Genomic DNA, 14,671 nt, shown 5'->3' on the forward strand with positions numbered 1-14,671 from the left:
AGTTTGGCTCATCAGTTAGTTACCAGGGAAAGCAGCAGAGGGGCATGTCCCTCATAGCCCCTTGGGCAGAGTTTTTCCCTTTGATAAGCTATCATAGTGGAGCCATTCTGATCTAAAGATCACTAACATTTACTGATTAGGCTGTATAATTAAGAGGGAATGTCAGCCATATGAGTAGGGTATAGGTGAAGCAGGGACTGGTTGAGCAGGAGATGTACAGAGAGCAAGAGAATAGCCATCTTGGGTGGCCTGATCATACATCTAGCTACCTAGTCCTACCTTGAATCCGTAGAGGCCCTGATACAGTGTCACTGTTAGAGGCATGGACAGCTTTTTTTCCCCCCTATCCTCTGACCTAAGAATTCTACTTCTAGGAATTTATCCCCACTCCCACCCCACCGGCTCAAAAAAAGAAAGAAAAAATTAGACAAGCACAAAAAATGTATATGTAAGGATTTTTCAGCATTGCATATGATAGAAAAAATTGATAGCAAACCACATATTCCTTCACTCAGGGTATTAATTGTGTTACAGCCAGTCAAATACTAGTGCTGCCGTTGAAAAGGATGATGTCAATCTATATATATATGACCGTGATGTGTTAAGTGAAAAAAAAAACAGGCTACGATTATAAGAGCTTGTATTCTGGCTAAAATGAGATCACTATTTTTGTCTAAAAATAAAGTGAGTATTCTTGGGAAAAATCTGCAAGGAGAAATAGTTTTCATTTCTGTGTGATGGGGTTAAAGGGTGGTTTTTATTTTCTTTATACGTTTCTGTGGAGTCTACATTTCTGTAACCAACGAAAGATTAAAAAGAAATGAGATGTGGAGTATCAGAAAGTGGCTGAAACCACTTGGAAATGAACACTTGGCATTTAGCAGAGTGCTCAGCTCACTGTTGCATACATACCTGTTGAACTGAGTAAATTCAGAGCTAAGTCTTTGCAGACTAGCTTGTGTCCTCTTTTTTTCAGAGCAAAGTGCTGAAGTTCTCTTCCTTGCACTGGTATGTTTGAGAATTAAGCCCCACAAATGTCAGGAAATGCAATACGTCAAGTTCTTACAGCTACTTGGCCTTTCTATGCACCTGTAGCTTCCTGTTCCTGTTTTTTATATAGTATGCCCAATGGGCAATAACAATTTAACCTCTTTTGAATGGTACTAAGAGCTTTGCTAATATTTGCTATTGCTAATAGTACTGTTACTACAAAATGCCTTTTTAATAATTTAATCTTATTACTTTTTTTGTTTACTAACAGTGGTGCATTGTCCTGGACCACAATCTCAACAAACTGTTGAGGCTATCAGGAACAATAGGATTATTATGGCTATTACCCTTGAAATGTCTGCTCTATATGATTTAAGTCCAGAAGACTTCTGAGTAATGTAGACTAAAGATACTTGGCCTAAAAATGTGTTTTTGCTCATAATATAACATGTGATCGATAATTGACAATAATAGTATTTATTGGGATATCTTCCCTAATCTCTTTATATGGTACATACAAATTATAGAGACTTAATAGGATAATTTTTTGGTTTTTATCCATTTCACTGTTTATTATAATTGGTGCTCTTGGCCAACTCCTACATGAAACATTTTGTTGTTTTGATTTTTAAAATTGTTTTTAATCTGCCTAATAGTCCTCTGTTTTCTTCAATTATTCTGCCTTCTACATCCTAGTGGCGGGCATTCCTTAAGATGCAATTCTTATTTTAGCTACATTCTTTCATTCTCATGGTTTCAGTTGTTCTGAAGACTCTTTGCTATAAGGTAAACAGTTTCTTCAATTGGCTGCTGGACATTTCCCCTTGGATAGCTTTCTATCTCCTACAGTTTCTCATATGTAAAACTAAACCTACCTTTTCCCCCAAGTGAACCTCCTCTCCTCTGCATAAATGGTACCATGTCATCATGTTCCCAGTCATCCAGTCTCAAAACCTTGGATTTACCTTGGACTCCTAAATGCAGTCATTCCCCAAGCCTTCCTCAGTTATTTGCAATGTCTGTTTTATCTGTTGAAACAGCCTCCCAGCCTGCTTTCTCAGCTTCGATCTCTTCACTATTCAGTGTATCCTGTGTCTTGTCTCCAGTCAGATCTTCCTGAGGTTGTTTTTAGCCTTGGCTCCAAAGCTAGGACTTCTCTAAAGCCTGAATATCAAGTTCAAACTTGTCTGACTTTCAAGGTCCTCATAATCTGCCTCTATCCTCCCTCCCAACCTTATTTTTTTTTCTATTGCTTTCTAAAATGTATTCTGTACTGTTTTGGGGAGGGTGACTGACTTTGACCATGATTTTCACCATTCAGGAGAAGACATTTCAATCTTAGGAAATGAGCATGGAAAGTTTGAAAAATTATCAAAAAAGACCCCCATTTCTCTTGGGGGTGCACAGTTCTTCCTCATCAGGAGCAATAGGTATTGTGGGGGAAAACAAGCATAAAAACAAGTAATTAAACACAATGTGTTAAGTTCTATAATAGAGTTAGATACAAAGTGCTGTAGTACTCTTCTCACTGCCTTTTATTGCTCATCCAGATTCCTCTAATCGCTTCATAATCCAGTCTCACTTCTCTAATCCACTGTTACCCCTTTATTCCTCTAAATTACAGATTGAGTTATATAGTACCACATTACCATGAGAAAAGGTCTTGAAATTCAAGGCAATTCTCCATCTAAACTTACTCTGTTCCTATCCTACCTCATTTGTTAATTCATCAAACAGAGAGAGCTCCCTCCATGACCTTGACTCTGGGCTTAGCGTTGAAGATACAGCAGTGAACAATATAGACCTAGTCCTTGCCTTCATGTGGCTTATAGTCTATTGGAGGAGTCAGACAGATAATTTCAGTGCACATAGTTGATTAATTGTGATACATGCTACCAAGGAAAACTCCCCATCTCTCTCATTCCCATATACATCCTCTATGCTACCTACTTTATCTGTGTATCTTTCTACTTCCCCCAAGCATTATAACACATTTTAATATTTCGTAGTTTTTTTCAATGTCTAAATGTAGTGATTTTACACATACTGAAGCACTTAGTAAATGTTCATTGTTGAGCTATTATTACTCAATCTAGGCCTGCTAGATAGCAACTAGGAAGATTGCAATCCTTCAGAGCCTCACATACTTGCCACTGATTTAAGCTGGACTGGAACTTGAGTTTTGTTTTCCCATGTCTGTGTCTGCAGTAAGTAACTCACTCTCACATACTTAGTAAAATTCAGTGGGTTAACCCAAATAAGTCTTTTCCAAGTAGTGCTTTTCACTGTGTATTGTATCATTTTGTTCCTTACATTACTTATAATGAAATGTCTGTTCACCCTAATGAGGTTATTTGCCAAATGCTGACAATGTTTTCTAATTGTCCAAAGTTTTACTTGTATTATTCATGATTGGTGAATGATTAAATGAACTCTAGTGGATGGATGCCTTACTCTACTTCTTTTATTTCTCTTTAGATTTTTTATCCGGAAACTACAGACATCTATGATCGAAAGAACATGCCAAGATGTATCTACTGTATCCATGCACTTAGGTAATCAGATTTTCTTGGTAGAATAAGCAGTATATAGATACAGAGAATAGATTGGTAGTTGCCAGAGTCGGGGATTTGGGAGTAGGCGAAATGGGTGAAGGTGGTCAAAAGGTACAAACTTTCAGTTATGAAATAAATAAGTCCTGAGGATGTAATGTACAGCATGGTGACTACAGTTATTGATACTGTATTATGTATTTGAAAGTGGCTAAGAGAGTAGATCTTAAAAGTTCTCATCACAAGAAAAATAATTTGTAACTGTGTGGTGATGGAAGTTAACTGGACTTACTGTGGTGATCATATCATTATGCTGTACACCTGAAACTAATATAATATGTCAGTCATATCTCAATTTTTTTAAAAAAGCAGTTTAGGAGTCACATCTGAATTGAGTGTGTAGCTTGTTGTCCAGGGTATGATGAAAAAGTTTTTGCATTTGCTTCAGAATTTTCAAATAGAATAGAGCACTATTATCTTCACAAAATGGTGAGAAACAGCTGTGTTCTTCTAGGGAGAAAGGATTTATTTATTCCTATAATAACAAAAAATCTTCCTCTAAAAACATAATATGATTGTTCATTATTGATCTAGTGTTTCAGTGAACTATGCATTTCTCTTGAGATGTAGTCCCTTTCTTTTAAATTAAAGTCTCTTAAAAATTATAAAAACTACATACATTTGAAAACTTTTATTGTTTCTCATTTTGTTTCAAGCTGATAAACTGATTTACTAAATACACTGTGTCTTGATACTCTTTGGTAGTACAGTTAAATTTTGGCAACATCTTCAAATAATACCAACAAATATCAAATGGTTGATTGATAATTTATTAAGTTATCTAGGACCTTGACAAGTCATTTGTTCATTAAGTAATTTTTATGTCAATGCAAAAATAATAAATAGGAACTGAAACAAGGTATAATTTTATCACAGCTTCGTAGTAAATTTGGAAGATGACTTAATTTCAGGTCCTCAACTCTTAGAATGAACGAAGTACTAAATTGGAGGGAAGAGGTGATATGTCTGGATGGAGGATGGGATGGGAGAGGTGTAGGTGCTAGTAGTATAGTACTTCAGAGTGGTGCAAATTTACTTGATGGCCGTAGGCCTAAAGCAGAAGATGATAGAAGTAAGTATGAGAAGGGACATGAGGATGAGATGTTTTTCTTGGGGTGCTCTTCTTATATAGCATCCTGTATGTGTACTTAATAAATGTTAATTATATGTATGAATGTATAATATATACATTGACCCACAAGAAACCTGTTGTCTCCAGTTTCTGGATCAAATGTTTGCCAGATCCTTGGTATCACTGGAATCAGTGTGAAACCCATAAAAGATAGAATATAACTGAGGACTAATAGATCTCTTGTGTGGACTAATGAATGCATTAACCTCCTTAGAGGGTTCCCTCACTAGGCTCTCTCCCTTCTGATCCATCTGCCATGCTGCTGTCAGAGTTCTTTCCAAAACAGCCCTAATAGTATCAGACGCTTCATAAAATATTTTGATGCTTCCTTTCTAGCCTCACCTCCAGCCATTCTCTCCTGTGTACCTATGTTCTAGTATTTTCAGCAAACAGGCTATGTACTCTTGCCTTTGGTTTTGCTGCTTCCTGTGCCTGAAATGCCTTTCTTTAAAATTTATTTATTTATTTATTTTTGGCTGCATTGGGTTTTCGTTGCTGTGCAGGCTTTCTCTAGTTGCGGCGAGCAGGGGCTACTCTTCATTGTGGTGCGCAGGCTTCTCATTGCGGAGCACGGGCTCTAGATGCGTGGGCTTCAGTAGTTGTGGCATGTGGGCTCTAGAGCGCAGGCTCAGTAGTTGTGGCGCATGGGCTCAGCTGCTCTGCGGCATGTGGGATCTTCGTGGACCAGGACTCGAACCCGTGTCCCCTGCATTGGCAGGCGGATTCTTAACCACTGTGCCACCAGGGAAGCCCTGAAATGCCTTTTCTCCTTGCTTTAGTGTATGCTTTTCTCCAGGTGCCACCTCAGAATGCTACCATTAATATGTTCTCTTACTTTTTCCCTCTCTGGCAGAATTAGCTACTTACCATCTTTGTGCTCCTTTAGCATTTTATAACATACCTCTTACTTCAAGCATAGTGCTTGTTACATTGTACTCTGGTTAACTGTTTGTTCTTGTAACTTGCTTTCTTGTGGATTCCTTAGGGACAAGAAGTATTTCCTTTGTTCTTTATCCATGTGTCTTTAGTATCAACACTTAGATGCCTAGCCTATAATCACAATAAATGTGTGTCAAAATTATACATAACAAATCTCCCTCTCCCTCCCCCAGCTCAGGGGGGTACTTTCTGTCCTATAAATGAAAACGGAAATGGTACTTTGTCAAAGGGCTCTTCATGTTTGTCTCTGCTTATCCAATCAAGTTTTAGCTCAGTTCCCACATTCTTGGTGAAGTTTCTCAAATGACCTCCGCTCATTCCTTTTTCTAAACCTCTGGGGGGTTTTTTTGTTTTGTTTTGTTTTTTTTTTGGTTTAGTTTTGTGTGTGTGTGTTTTGTTTTGTTGTTTGTTATATATTGCTTCTTTCATATCTTTTCTCCCTATTACATTTATTAGCATCTTAGGGACAGAAGTTATGCCTTACTTTTTTTCCCCCTCCAAGGTACATAGCATAACATTGGACAAACAATGGTAAAATGAGAATTTAAAAAAAATTGTTTAGGAATAGGTGATATATTGGAGAATTTTCAGAATGTAGCAATTTCAGATGCATATGTCTGAGCCAAAATCAGCTAAATTCTGAGTATTGTGATTGGCTTAGTGTCCTGTGAAGTCTGTCTATGTTGATAACCTTGTGAAGGCTGTACCTACAATGGATATCTAAACTTGGCAGGCACAGCAACTAAGCTGGCAGAATTCCCCTCTGCTAGTTCTGTAGCCACTACTCTCTGCAATGTAACCTGAGTCCCAGGCCCTCAAATTCTCTGAAGAGAGATTGAAGAATTAACTGCCTTTCTAATGATGGAGTCAAAATGAGAAAGGGAGGAAGCCTGCTACTGTTTTCCATTTCTGTTCAATATGCAGTTCGTGCTTAGAAAGTATATACACAGCAGTGTGTTCTGGTTGGTGATTTATGATTTCTTTCCTCCCTTACAGTGTTTTTCCTGAAGGGTATGTAGGAAGTGTTTGTAACTGCTTGAGCCTCTTCTTTACCTTTACACAACAGTGTTCAAGGCAGGTTCCTCACTTCACTTACCTGTATTGGGTGAGGCACTGTTTCCCTTTTGGATCATCAGTGATAGAGAAGCTTTATCTTCTTGTTCTCTCCCTTCCTGCCATCTTTTTTTTTTTCTCCCTCAGTCTTGACTGGCATTATTCCAGAGATAGTTACTGTACTTTAGTCAGACTAAATTACTCTTGTAGATTACATTCCACTCTCAGATAAGACCCTAATTCTCCATTATTTCAAATATATTTGTATACTTCCTTTCCATTTCCTCTGATGCTTTATCTTTCTAAGAACTGATTTTGGGATTAAATTGGCCCATAATCCTTTATCCTAAATTCAAAAAAACATGCTGAAAGATCTGAAAAATGAGTTTTGGTTTAGTTCAAAGTTCTTTGTTGGCAAGATCTGATCAGTATTAATTGAGATTACTTAGAATGTTTATCTACTTAATATGATTATTCATATGTCTCTTGGCAGAAAAGTAATGTATTTGATTAGGGGTGCTTCCCCAAGGCTTGTTGGGGGTGTTTTATAATGCTGTTTACACTGTAAAACTTTCTTTCATAGGTTACTCTACAATCAGTAACAGTAATTGGAATCCAGATAGGCTAACACAACCTCCTTTTCCTCATTGCTATAAAGTATATCTTAGATAGGAAAAGAAAAAGAAATCTGAGCTCAATTACAGGCTGACTATTATAGGTACCTAACAGCTTATTTGTAAGCAGACATAGGAGACTAGGAACAAAGATTGAAAGTGGTGTTTATTGTTAGGAGTTTTAAGTTTTAGCTGTGAGGTTAAATACTTTGGATGCTGGATAAGAGGATCCAAGTGGCCATTATGATTCCATTTAAAACTCCAGCATATCCTTAAAATATTCCTAATAATTAAAATGAGATAAAAGAAAGATGATGCCCATCTGTTTTCTGCTTACCACTCCTCTACTTTTTATAACAGCTAGTGATATCATTGTAACACCTTTAATTTACTGTTGAAAGACATTAAAAGCTAACTCACTGTTCTTGGGGCTGTGAAAGTGACATGCCCAAGCTTTTGTTAAAGTGTGGCAGCCACTTTCTTGTTTTAAAGTAGGAATAAAAGAGGAAGGAATTTCTGGAGAAAAATATTTCTACTAATTTAGAATGCAGATGGAACATTGTGTGGGGAAAGTATATAAGGTAAAATGTGTATAGAAAGTTGTTAGCTGTTTGGCTTTGGAAACTTTATTGAATAGATGTAAAATCTTTGCAGAGAGGAACTTCATGTATTTCCATCTTGAGCATTTTATTCTAAAGAAAAGCCCTTACTCATATACATATGATTTATATTTGCACTTATCTGAGAAAGTGATTAGTTATTGTGGATGTATATATTCTAATGTATTTTTAGAACACTTGATTTTTTTTTTTTAGATTATGCATTGGGGTTTATTATATGCAGTTTGGGTTCTGATCAGTTCTATGAATGCAATATGCATGATACATATTTGTATTTGGATAATATTGAGGTTTATAGGTTATCTGCAAAAACTGTAGACTGCTCTATTGAGTTTCTGTGATTTATTTCTTAGATATTTTTTATTTCCTCCCTTATTGATAGGCTGTCAGTGTCTTGCTCACGTTAATCCCTGTGGAGTGCCCTTCTGATTTCTTCTTCTTTTTCTTTTTTTAAAAAATAAATAAATAAATTATTTATTTATTTATGGCTGCGTTGGGTCTTCGTTGCTGCGCTCGGGCTTTCTCTAATTGCATCGAGCCAGGGCTACTCTTCATTGCAGTGCACAGGTTTCTCATTGCGGTGGCTTCTCTTGTCGCGGAGCACGGGCTCTAGGTGTGTGGGTTTCAGTAGTTGTGGCACGTGGGCTCAGTAGTTGTGCCTCCCGGGCTCTAGAGCGCAGGCTCAGTAGTTGTGGCGCAAAGGCTTAGTTGCTTCATGGCATGTGGGATCTTCCCGGACCAGGGATCAAACCCATGTCTCCTGCATTGGCAGGCAGATTCTTAACCACCGCGCCACCAGGGAAGTCCCCCTTCTGATCTCTTCTAATTTATTGATTCTGACCTGCTAGAGCCTTAGAATCCAGTTAATCTAACTCATGTTACAGACTTCCATCCATCTGTGAAATATTGATTAATATTTATTAATATATGCCAGGCTCTGGGTAGGCATTGGTAAATAAGACTTTCATTGTCCCTGCCTTCATGGAGCTTAGAGTGTAGGATATTTTTATTTAAAGAGTAAAGATTTATAATATATACTTTATTTAAAACTCTTAAAGTACCTGAATTAAACTTTTCCATCAGTAATATGAATTCAGCTTAAGTAAGATTTGCTGTCTGAATCATTTTTATGAGACTTTTCTAAAATGTCTTGTTACTTAAAACTTACTGATCACAGGAAGGTAAACAGTGAAGAGACTTCACTTATATTCATTATGTTAACATTTATATTAACATCTAATCACACATTGGATTTGTGCTGGAGCTGGGACTTAAACTTGCATCTGCTGATTCCCAGTCCAGTGCTTTTTGCATTACATTATGTGACTTTTTAAGGACCTCCTTGTTATGTAAAACTAAAAAAAGGCTCTGAGGTAAAGTATTGTAACTGCAAAGTGGAATATGGTAGAGTACTGGGAGTCTCTGTGTTCAGAGTGTTTCTGTTCTTTTTGCTGATTTTCCCCTTTGAACTTAGAGCAGCAGGGAGGTTCAGCTGCGAGGCCTGACTCTTTTGCATATTATATCTTCTAGTTTGTACCTGTTCAAACTAGGCCTGGCTCCTCAGATTCAAGACCTATATGGAAAGGTTGACTTCACAGGTAAGAAGTTACAAACTTGGCAGGAAGTGCTTGATTTATGTGGAAATAACCTGGAGAGTCAACAGTGCAAATCTTAAAGACGTACGGCTTTAAAAACACTGTGCCAACAGATTAAAAAAAAGCATGAGTAACCTGCTTCTCCTGCTTCTCTTCTTCTTCCACTAAACTTGGAATTTCAAGCTCTGTTCTCTCAGTTATGACATGAGTATGATTGATAATTCTCAGTTTTCTTATATGTAAATTAGAAAGAATATTAACATATAGTATGTAAAAAATAATATAATACTAACATGTAACATTAAAGGTTCATGTACAGTGAAAAATCTTTATAACAGTCTTGCCCCTTCCCTTCCAGTGAGCACCAGTTGTAGGCAAGGGAAGGGGAGCGAGATGATACAAAGATGACAATTTACTAATTTTAAAACTTTAGCTTTTTTGGGTGGGTGTTTGCTATAGTCAGATGCTTGAAGAGATGGGGGCTTGGGGAGAAAAAGAACAATGGTAATATTGGTTAGGGGTAAGATAGATTCAAATCTTTTATAGGCCAGGGAGTTTTAAAAATTGTAAATAAAACTTTTATCTGTGATATTTTTCCTTCCAGAGAAGTTGTTCCCCAGACTTGGGGCAAGGGCCAACCTTACATGTTGTTTTCTTTATCATTTCGCTTTCTGCCTTAGAAACGAAATTGTGTAATAGTAGCTAGTGATTTGGATTGTAAAGACAGATAACTGGCTTGTGATTCACTTCTTATTCGAGCTGCCTTTAAAGCTGCTCCATTCGTAAGTTCATTATAGGGAATGCCATAAGTAGCATTTTGGGAGAACTATTTTCAATAGAGCCAGTCTCATGTTATAGTTATTTCTGATGCTCTTGATAATACTGATAATACTGTGTCTATTGAGTGCATGTTATGTACCAGGTATCATGTTTAGTGCTTTCCATATATTTATTATCTTATTTAAATCCTTCTAACAACCCTAAGAGGTAGATGTCATTTTATCCAATACATTTTGTAGTTGAGGAATCTCTTTCCTTCTCTGTTTTATGGAAAGGTGCTTAACTTGCTTGTTTGGGTCTTAATTTTTCCCTGTAGAAGAAGAAATCAACAACATGAAGATTGAACTGGAGAAGTATGGGATCCAGATGCCTGCCTTTAGCAAGATCGGGGGCATTCTGGCTAATGAACTGTCAGTGGATGAAGCCGCATGTAAGAAGAGAGAAATTTTGTGGGTTCAAATGGGATTGTTGCTACTACTTTTAATGATTAATACTATAATGATGGTCTTAGACATTAGGAATTTTGCTAGCAAGTTTAGGTCAGTAGATATAGATTTAAACACTGCTATACAGTTATCTATGCTATTGTTATTTGGAAACAAGTGAGTGATTTTGATTAAAATAAAAGCACTAGAAAGTGAATTCTACATTTCAGTGCCTTTTGGAATTTCTTATTTTCTGATGGTGTTTACGTGATGATTAAGGTGAACATTTCCATAACAAATGCTCAGAGGCTCCTTTCAGAGTCTCTTATGAATATTTCCCTGTTAAGATTTCAGATTCAGCATTCCAGACATGGATCACAGGCCGAGCTGTGGGTTTGTGCATCAGAGGAAAAAGACTGGGCTTAAAGATCTGGGGGTCCTCTAACCCCTTCATCTATGAAAAGGAGCCTCTTTCTGTGATAGGGGGTTGCAGTGTTTGAATGTGTAATATATATCCTTTACTTTGTATAACCTTAGTGTTCTATGTTTTGAATTTTTTTTTTTTTAGTACATGCTGCCGTTATTGCCATTAATGAAGCTATTGACCATAGAATTCCAGCTGACACGTTTGCAGCTTTGAAAAATCCCAATGCCATGCTTGTGAACCTTGAAGAGCCCTTGGCTTCCACTTACCAGGATGTACTTTACCAGGCCAAGCAGGACAAAATGACAAATGCTAAAAACAGGGTAAAAATAGAACATTTGATCTTTCTAACTGATTTATATTCTTTCACTGTTTGATATGACTCCATTTTAAAAATCAGTTTTATCGAGGTATTAATTTACATATAATAAAATTCAACCATTTAAAGTGTACAGTTTGATGGGTTTTGACAAATGTATATGGATGTGTAACCACCCCAAAAGTTCCCACGTCTCCCCTTCGCAGTCAGTCTGTACCTCCTCGTACTCCCCACCCCTGAGCCCAGCAACTACCAGTCTGTTTTTGATCACTTTAGTTTATTTTTTTAGAATTCTATATAAGTGAAATGGAGTTACCCAGTATGTAGTCTTTTGGTATTAGATTCTATTTTGACTTCTACTTCCTTCTCGAGTTTTGTGCAAACCAGTGACAGGCTCTGCGATCTAGTCCCTGGATGTACCTGTTCTGCTCAGGTCTGAGGCAAGGATGCAGACTCACAAGTGAGCAGGGCAGGGTTCACCAGTGCTTCTCTTGCCTGACTCTGGAAGAACCCCTGGGCTTGTTATTTACAAGTGGATCTGCTTTTTTTATTTTTTTTTTTTTTTGTGGCCTCTCCCGTTGTGGAGCACAGGCTCTGGACGCGCAGGCTCAGCGGCTATGGCTCACGGGCCCAGCCGCTCCGTGGCATGTGGGATCTTCCCGGACCGGGGCACGAACCTGCGTCCCCTGCATCGGCAGGCGGACTCTCAACCACTGAGCCACCAGGGAAGCCCGGATCTGCTTTTTATGTGTTTAGTTACAGTTGTGTAGCATTCTGCTCTGTTCTTTGTTAAGGATTTTAAGCCACACCCTTACTTGCTGTTGGTTCTGTAATGGTGGGGGAGGAGCACAAATATATTTCTGTGGTCTTCTTAGAGACCTGAGCTAATTTAGTTACACTTTCTTACTCATCTTCAGACAGAAAGCTCTGAGAGAGAAAGGGACGTTTATGAGGAGCTGCTCACTCAAGCTGAAATTCAAGGCAATATAAATAAAGTCAACAGTAAGTATGTCCCCACATCAGGCACTTCTAAAAGAATGTTACAGAATAATGTGGCAGCTGTTGATCTCTTCTTGGACCTATGGCATGGTTTAAGTTTATTTCAGACATTCATGGGTTTCCTTAGGAACTGTTACTCATTTACTTAAGTCTTTTGTGTTCATACGTCTTCTCTTTGGGCTACCATTGTCCTCAAACAGGCCCCCACTCCTCCATCTATTCATCTACTGTAACTTACAAACTGGATTTTTTGGCTACAGTTTCACTCTTTCACCCTGTGTTAGACACTTAAATCTGAATAGGGATTTCATTTTCCTGTTTTTATTTATTTATTTATTTTTAAATTTAAAAGAACAATTTATTTTTGGCTGCGTTGGGTCTTCGTTGCTGCACATGAGCTTCCTCTAGTTGCAGTGAGCAGGGCTACTCTTTGTTGCGGTGCACGGGCTTCTCATTGTGGTGGCTTCTCTTATTGCAGAGCACGGGCTCTAGGCGCATGGGCTTCAGTAGTCGCAGCACACGGGCTTAGTAGTTGCGGCATGCGGGCCCTAGAGTACACGGGCTTCAGTAGTTGTGGCGTGCGGGCTCACTAGTTGTGGCTCCCAGGCTCAGTAGTTGTGGTGCACGGGCTTAGTTGCTCTGCGGCATGTGGGATCTTCCCAGACCAGGGATCGAACCCGTGTCCCCTGCATTGGCAGGTGGATTCTTTATCACTGCACCACCAAGGAAGTCCCTATTTTCCTATATAGTTTCGTTTTTCTTTTAAAGAGTAATACAAGTTATCCAGAAATAAACAACAAACAAAAAATTAGACCCCATCACCTAGGATAACCACTCTTGATATTTTTAACATATCCTTCAAAACATATATTTAAACAAAAATGAGATTGTACTGTTCATATTGATTTTTGTGTATGTTGCACACTTTTGAAAAACTAATTTCTTGAAAGTGTCATTTTCATTTTGTTACTCTTCTTCAAAAGAACCTGCATTAGTTCCTTATTACTTGCCAGACAAAAGGCAGATCCCTAGCCTGGTGGAGTTCTTTATGTAGTATTTTATGCATATAACTCTATAGAAACTCATGTGCCTAATTGTCTCCCATATTCATTGTGTTTATTTCATGACTCATGAAAAATGGCTATGGAGTTGTTCAGAACTGGGATTTGATCTCTTGCCCTCGTATTAATAGCTGTGGGAATTGGGTACGTGTGGCATAGAATCATTATACGAATGATGAGATAATGTATGTCAATTGCCTGGTATTTAGTAAGCACTCAGTAAACAATATTATTATCACTTTTGTTAATCATGTAATCTCGCCATTGTAATGCCCTCATGCCTCATCTCTTACTTAATCCAAATTATGCCCATCATTCAAGATTCAGCTCAGTTCTCACCTCAGTGCCCATCCTAGCTCACAATATACTTGCCTTTCACATGTCCTACAGCATTTATATGCTAAACCACACAATTTTGTTCTTAATTTTGTATTGTCTTAATTGCTTGCTTTTTGTTTCTGACATATTTATAAACTTACAGTAGAGTTTACTTCTGAGTTCTGCTTTTCAAATCCTCATAATTCCTAGCATAGGGTTAGACTCACCAAAAGAACTAAAAAACCTTGCTTGATTCAACCAGACTTGATCTTATCTTGATCAAGATAATAATAATAGTAAAAGTAATCAGTGTCCTCTTTGTTCCTTTGGAGATCCCAATTTCTCACTTGAACTAATACTCTGAATAACTGGAGTGAATTTATAAGATTTTACCAACTCCATGTGATAGGGAATTCTAAATCTTGACCAGGAGTCTGTATTCTGTTCCATTCTGGCTCATTTAGGATAATACCTTTCTGAACAGAGTGATAGTTCCATTCACGTATGGGTGATTTGTTGTGCTGTATCTGTATGAATACTACTTAAGTCAGCAAGTATAAACCAGAGTGCCCTTGTAGTTAGTTCTCTGTGTGAGAAGAAAGTCCAGCACATTTCCTGCTGCATACACCGCGTAAAATACTCTTTTATTTACTAAGGGATTTTTTCTCTACCATGTTGTCTGGGATTTTTTAGCCTTATAGCCCTACCTGGCTAATTATATTAGAGTCCATTATAAACTTATAAGGAGAGAAACATATGTATATATTTTTAAAGTGTTCCATGCATATTG

At 37.7% G+C, this 14,671-nt stretch overlaps 1 protein-coding gene across 1 annotated transcript in view; it reads left to right on the forward strand.

The window, feature by feature from the left end:
* Window positions 1-14,671, forward strand: part of IQGAP1 (IQ motif containing GTPase activating protein 1) — a 100,295-nt gene that overhangs the window by 37,866 nt on the left and 47,758 nt on the right. Inside the window, exons 5-9 of the mRNA XM_024766470.1 lie at window positions 3,469-3,545; window positions 9,491-9,558; window positions 10,652-10,765; window positions 11,329-11,507; window positions 12,421-12,505. Of these exons, the coding sequence (XP_024622238.1) occupies window positions 3,469-3,545; window positions 9,491-9,558; window positions 10,652-10,765; window positions 11,329-11,507; window positions 12,421-12,505 (523 nt within the window). The remainder of the gene's footprint in view (window positions 1-3,468; window positions 3,546-9,490; window positions 9,559-10,651; window positions 10,766-11,328; window positions 11,508-12,420; window positions 12,506-14,671) is intronic.

Source organism: Neophocaena asiaeorientalis, unplaced genomic scaffold (genome assembly GCF_003031525.2).
Source record: "Neophocaena asiaeorientalis asiaeorientalis breed wild unplaced genomic scaffold, Neophocaena_asiaeorientalis_V1.1 scaffold346, whole genome shotgun sequence".
In the NCBI taxonomy this organism is placed as follows: domain Eukaryota; kingdom Metazoa; phylum Chordata; class Mammalia; order Artiodactyla; family Phocoenidae; genus Neophocaena; species Neophocaena asiaeorientalis.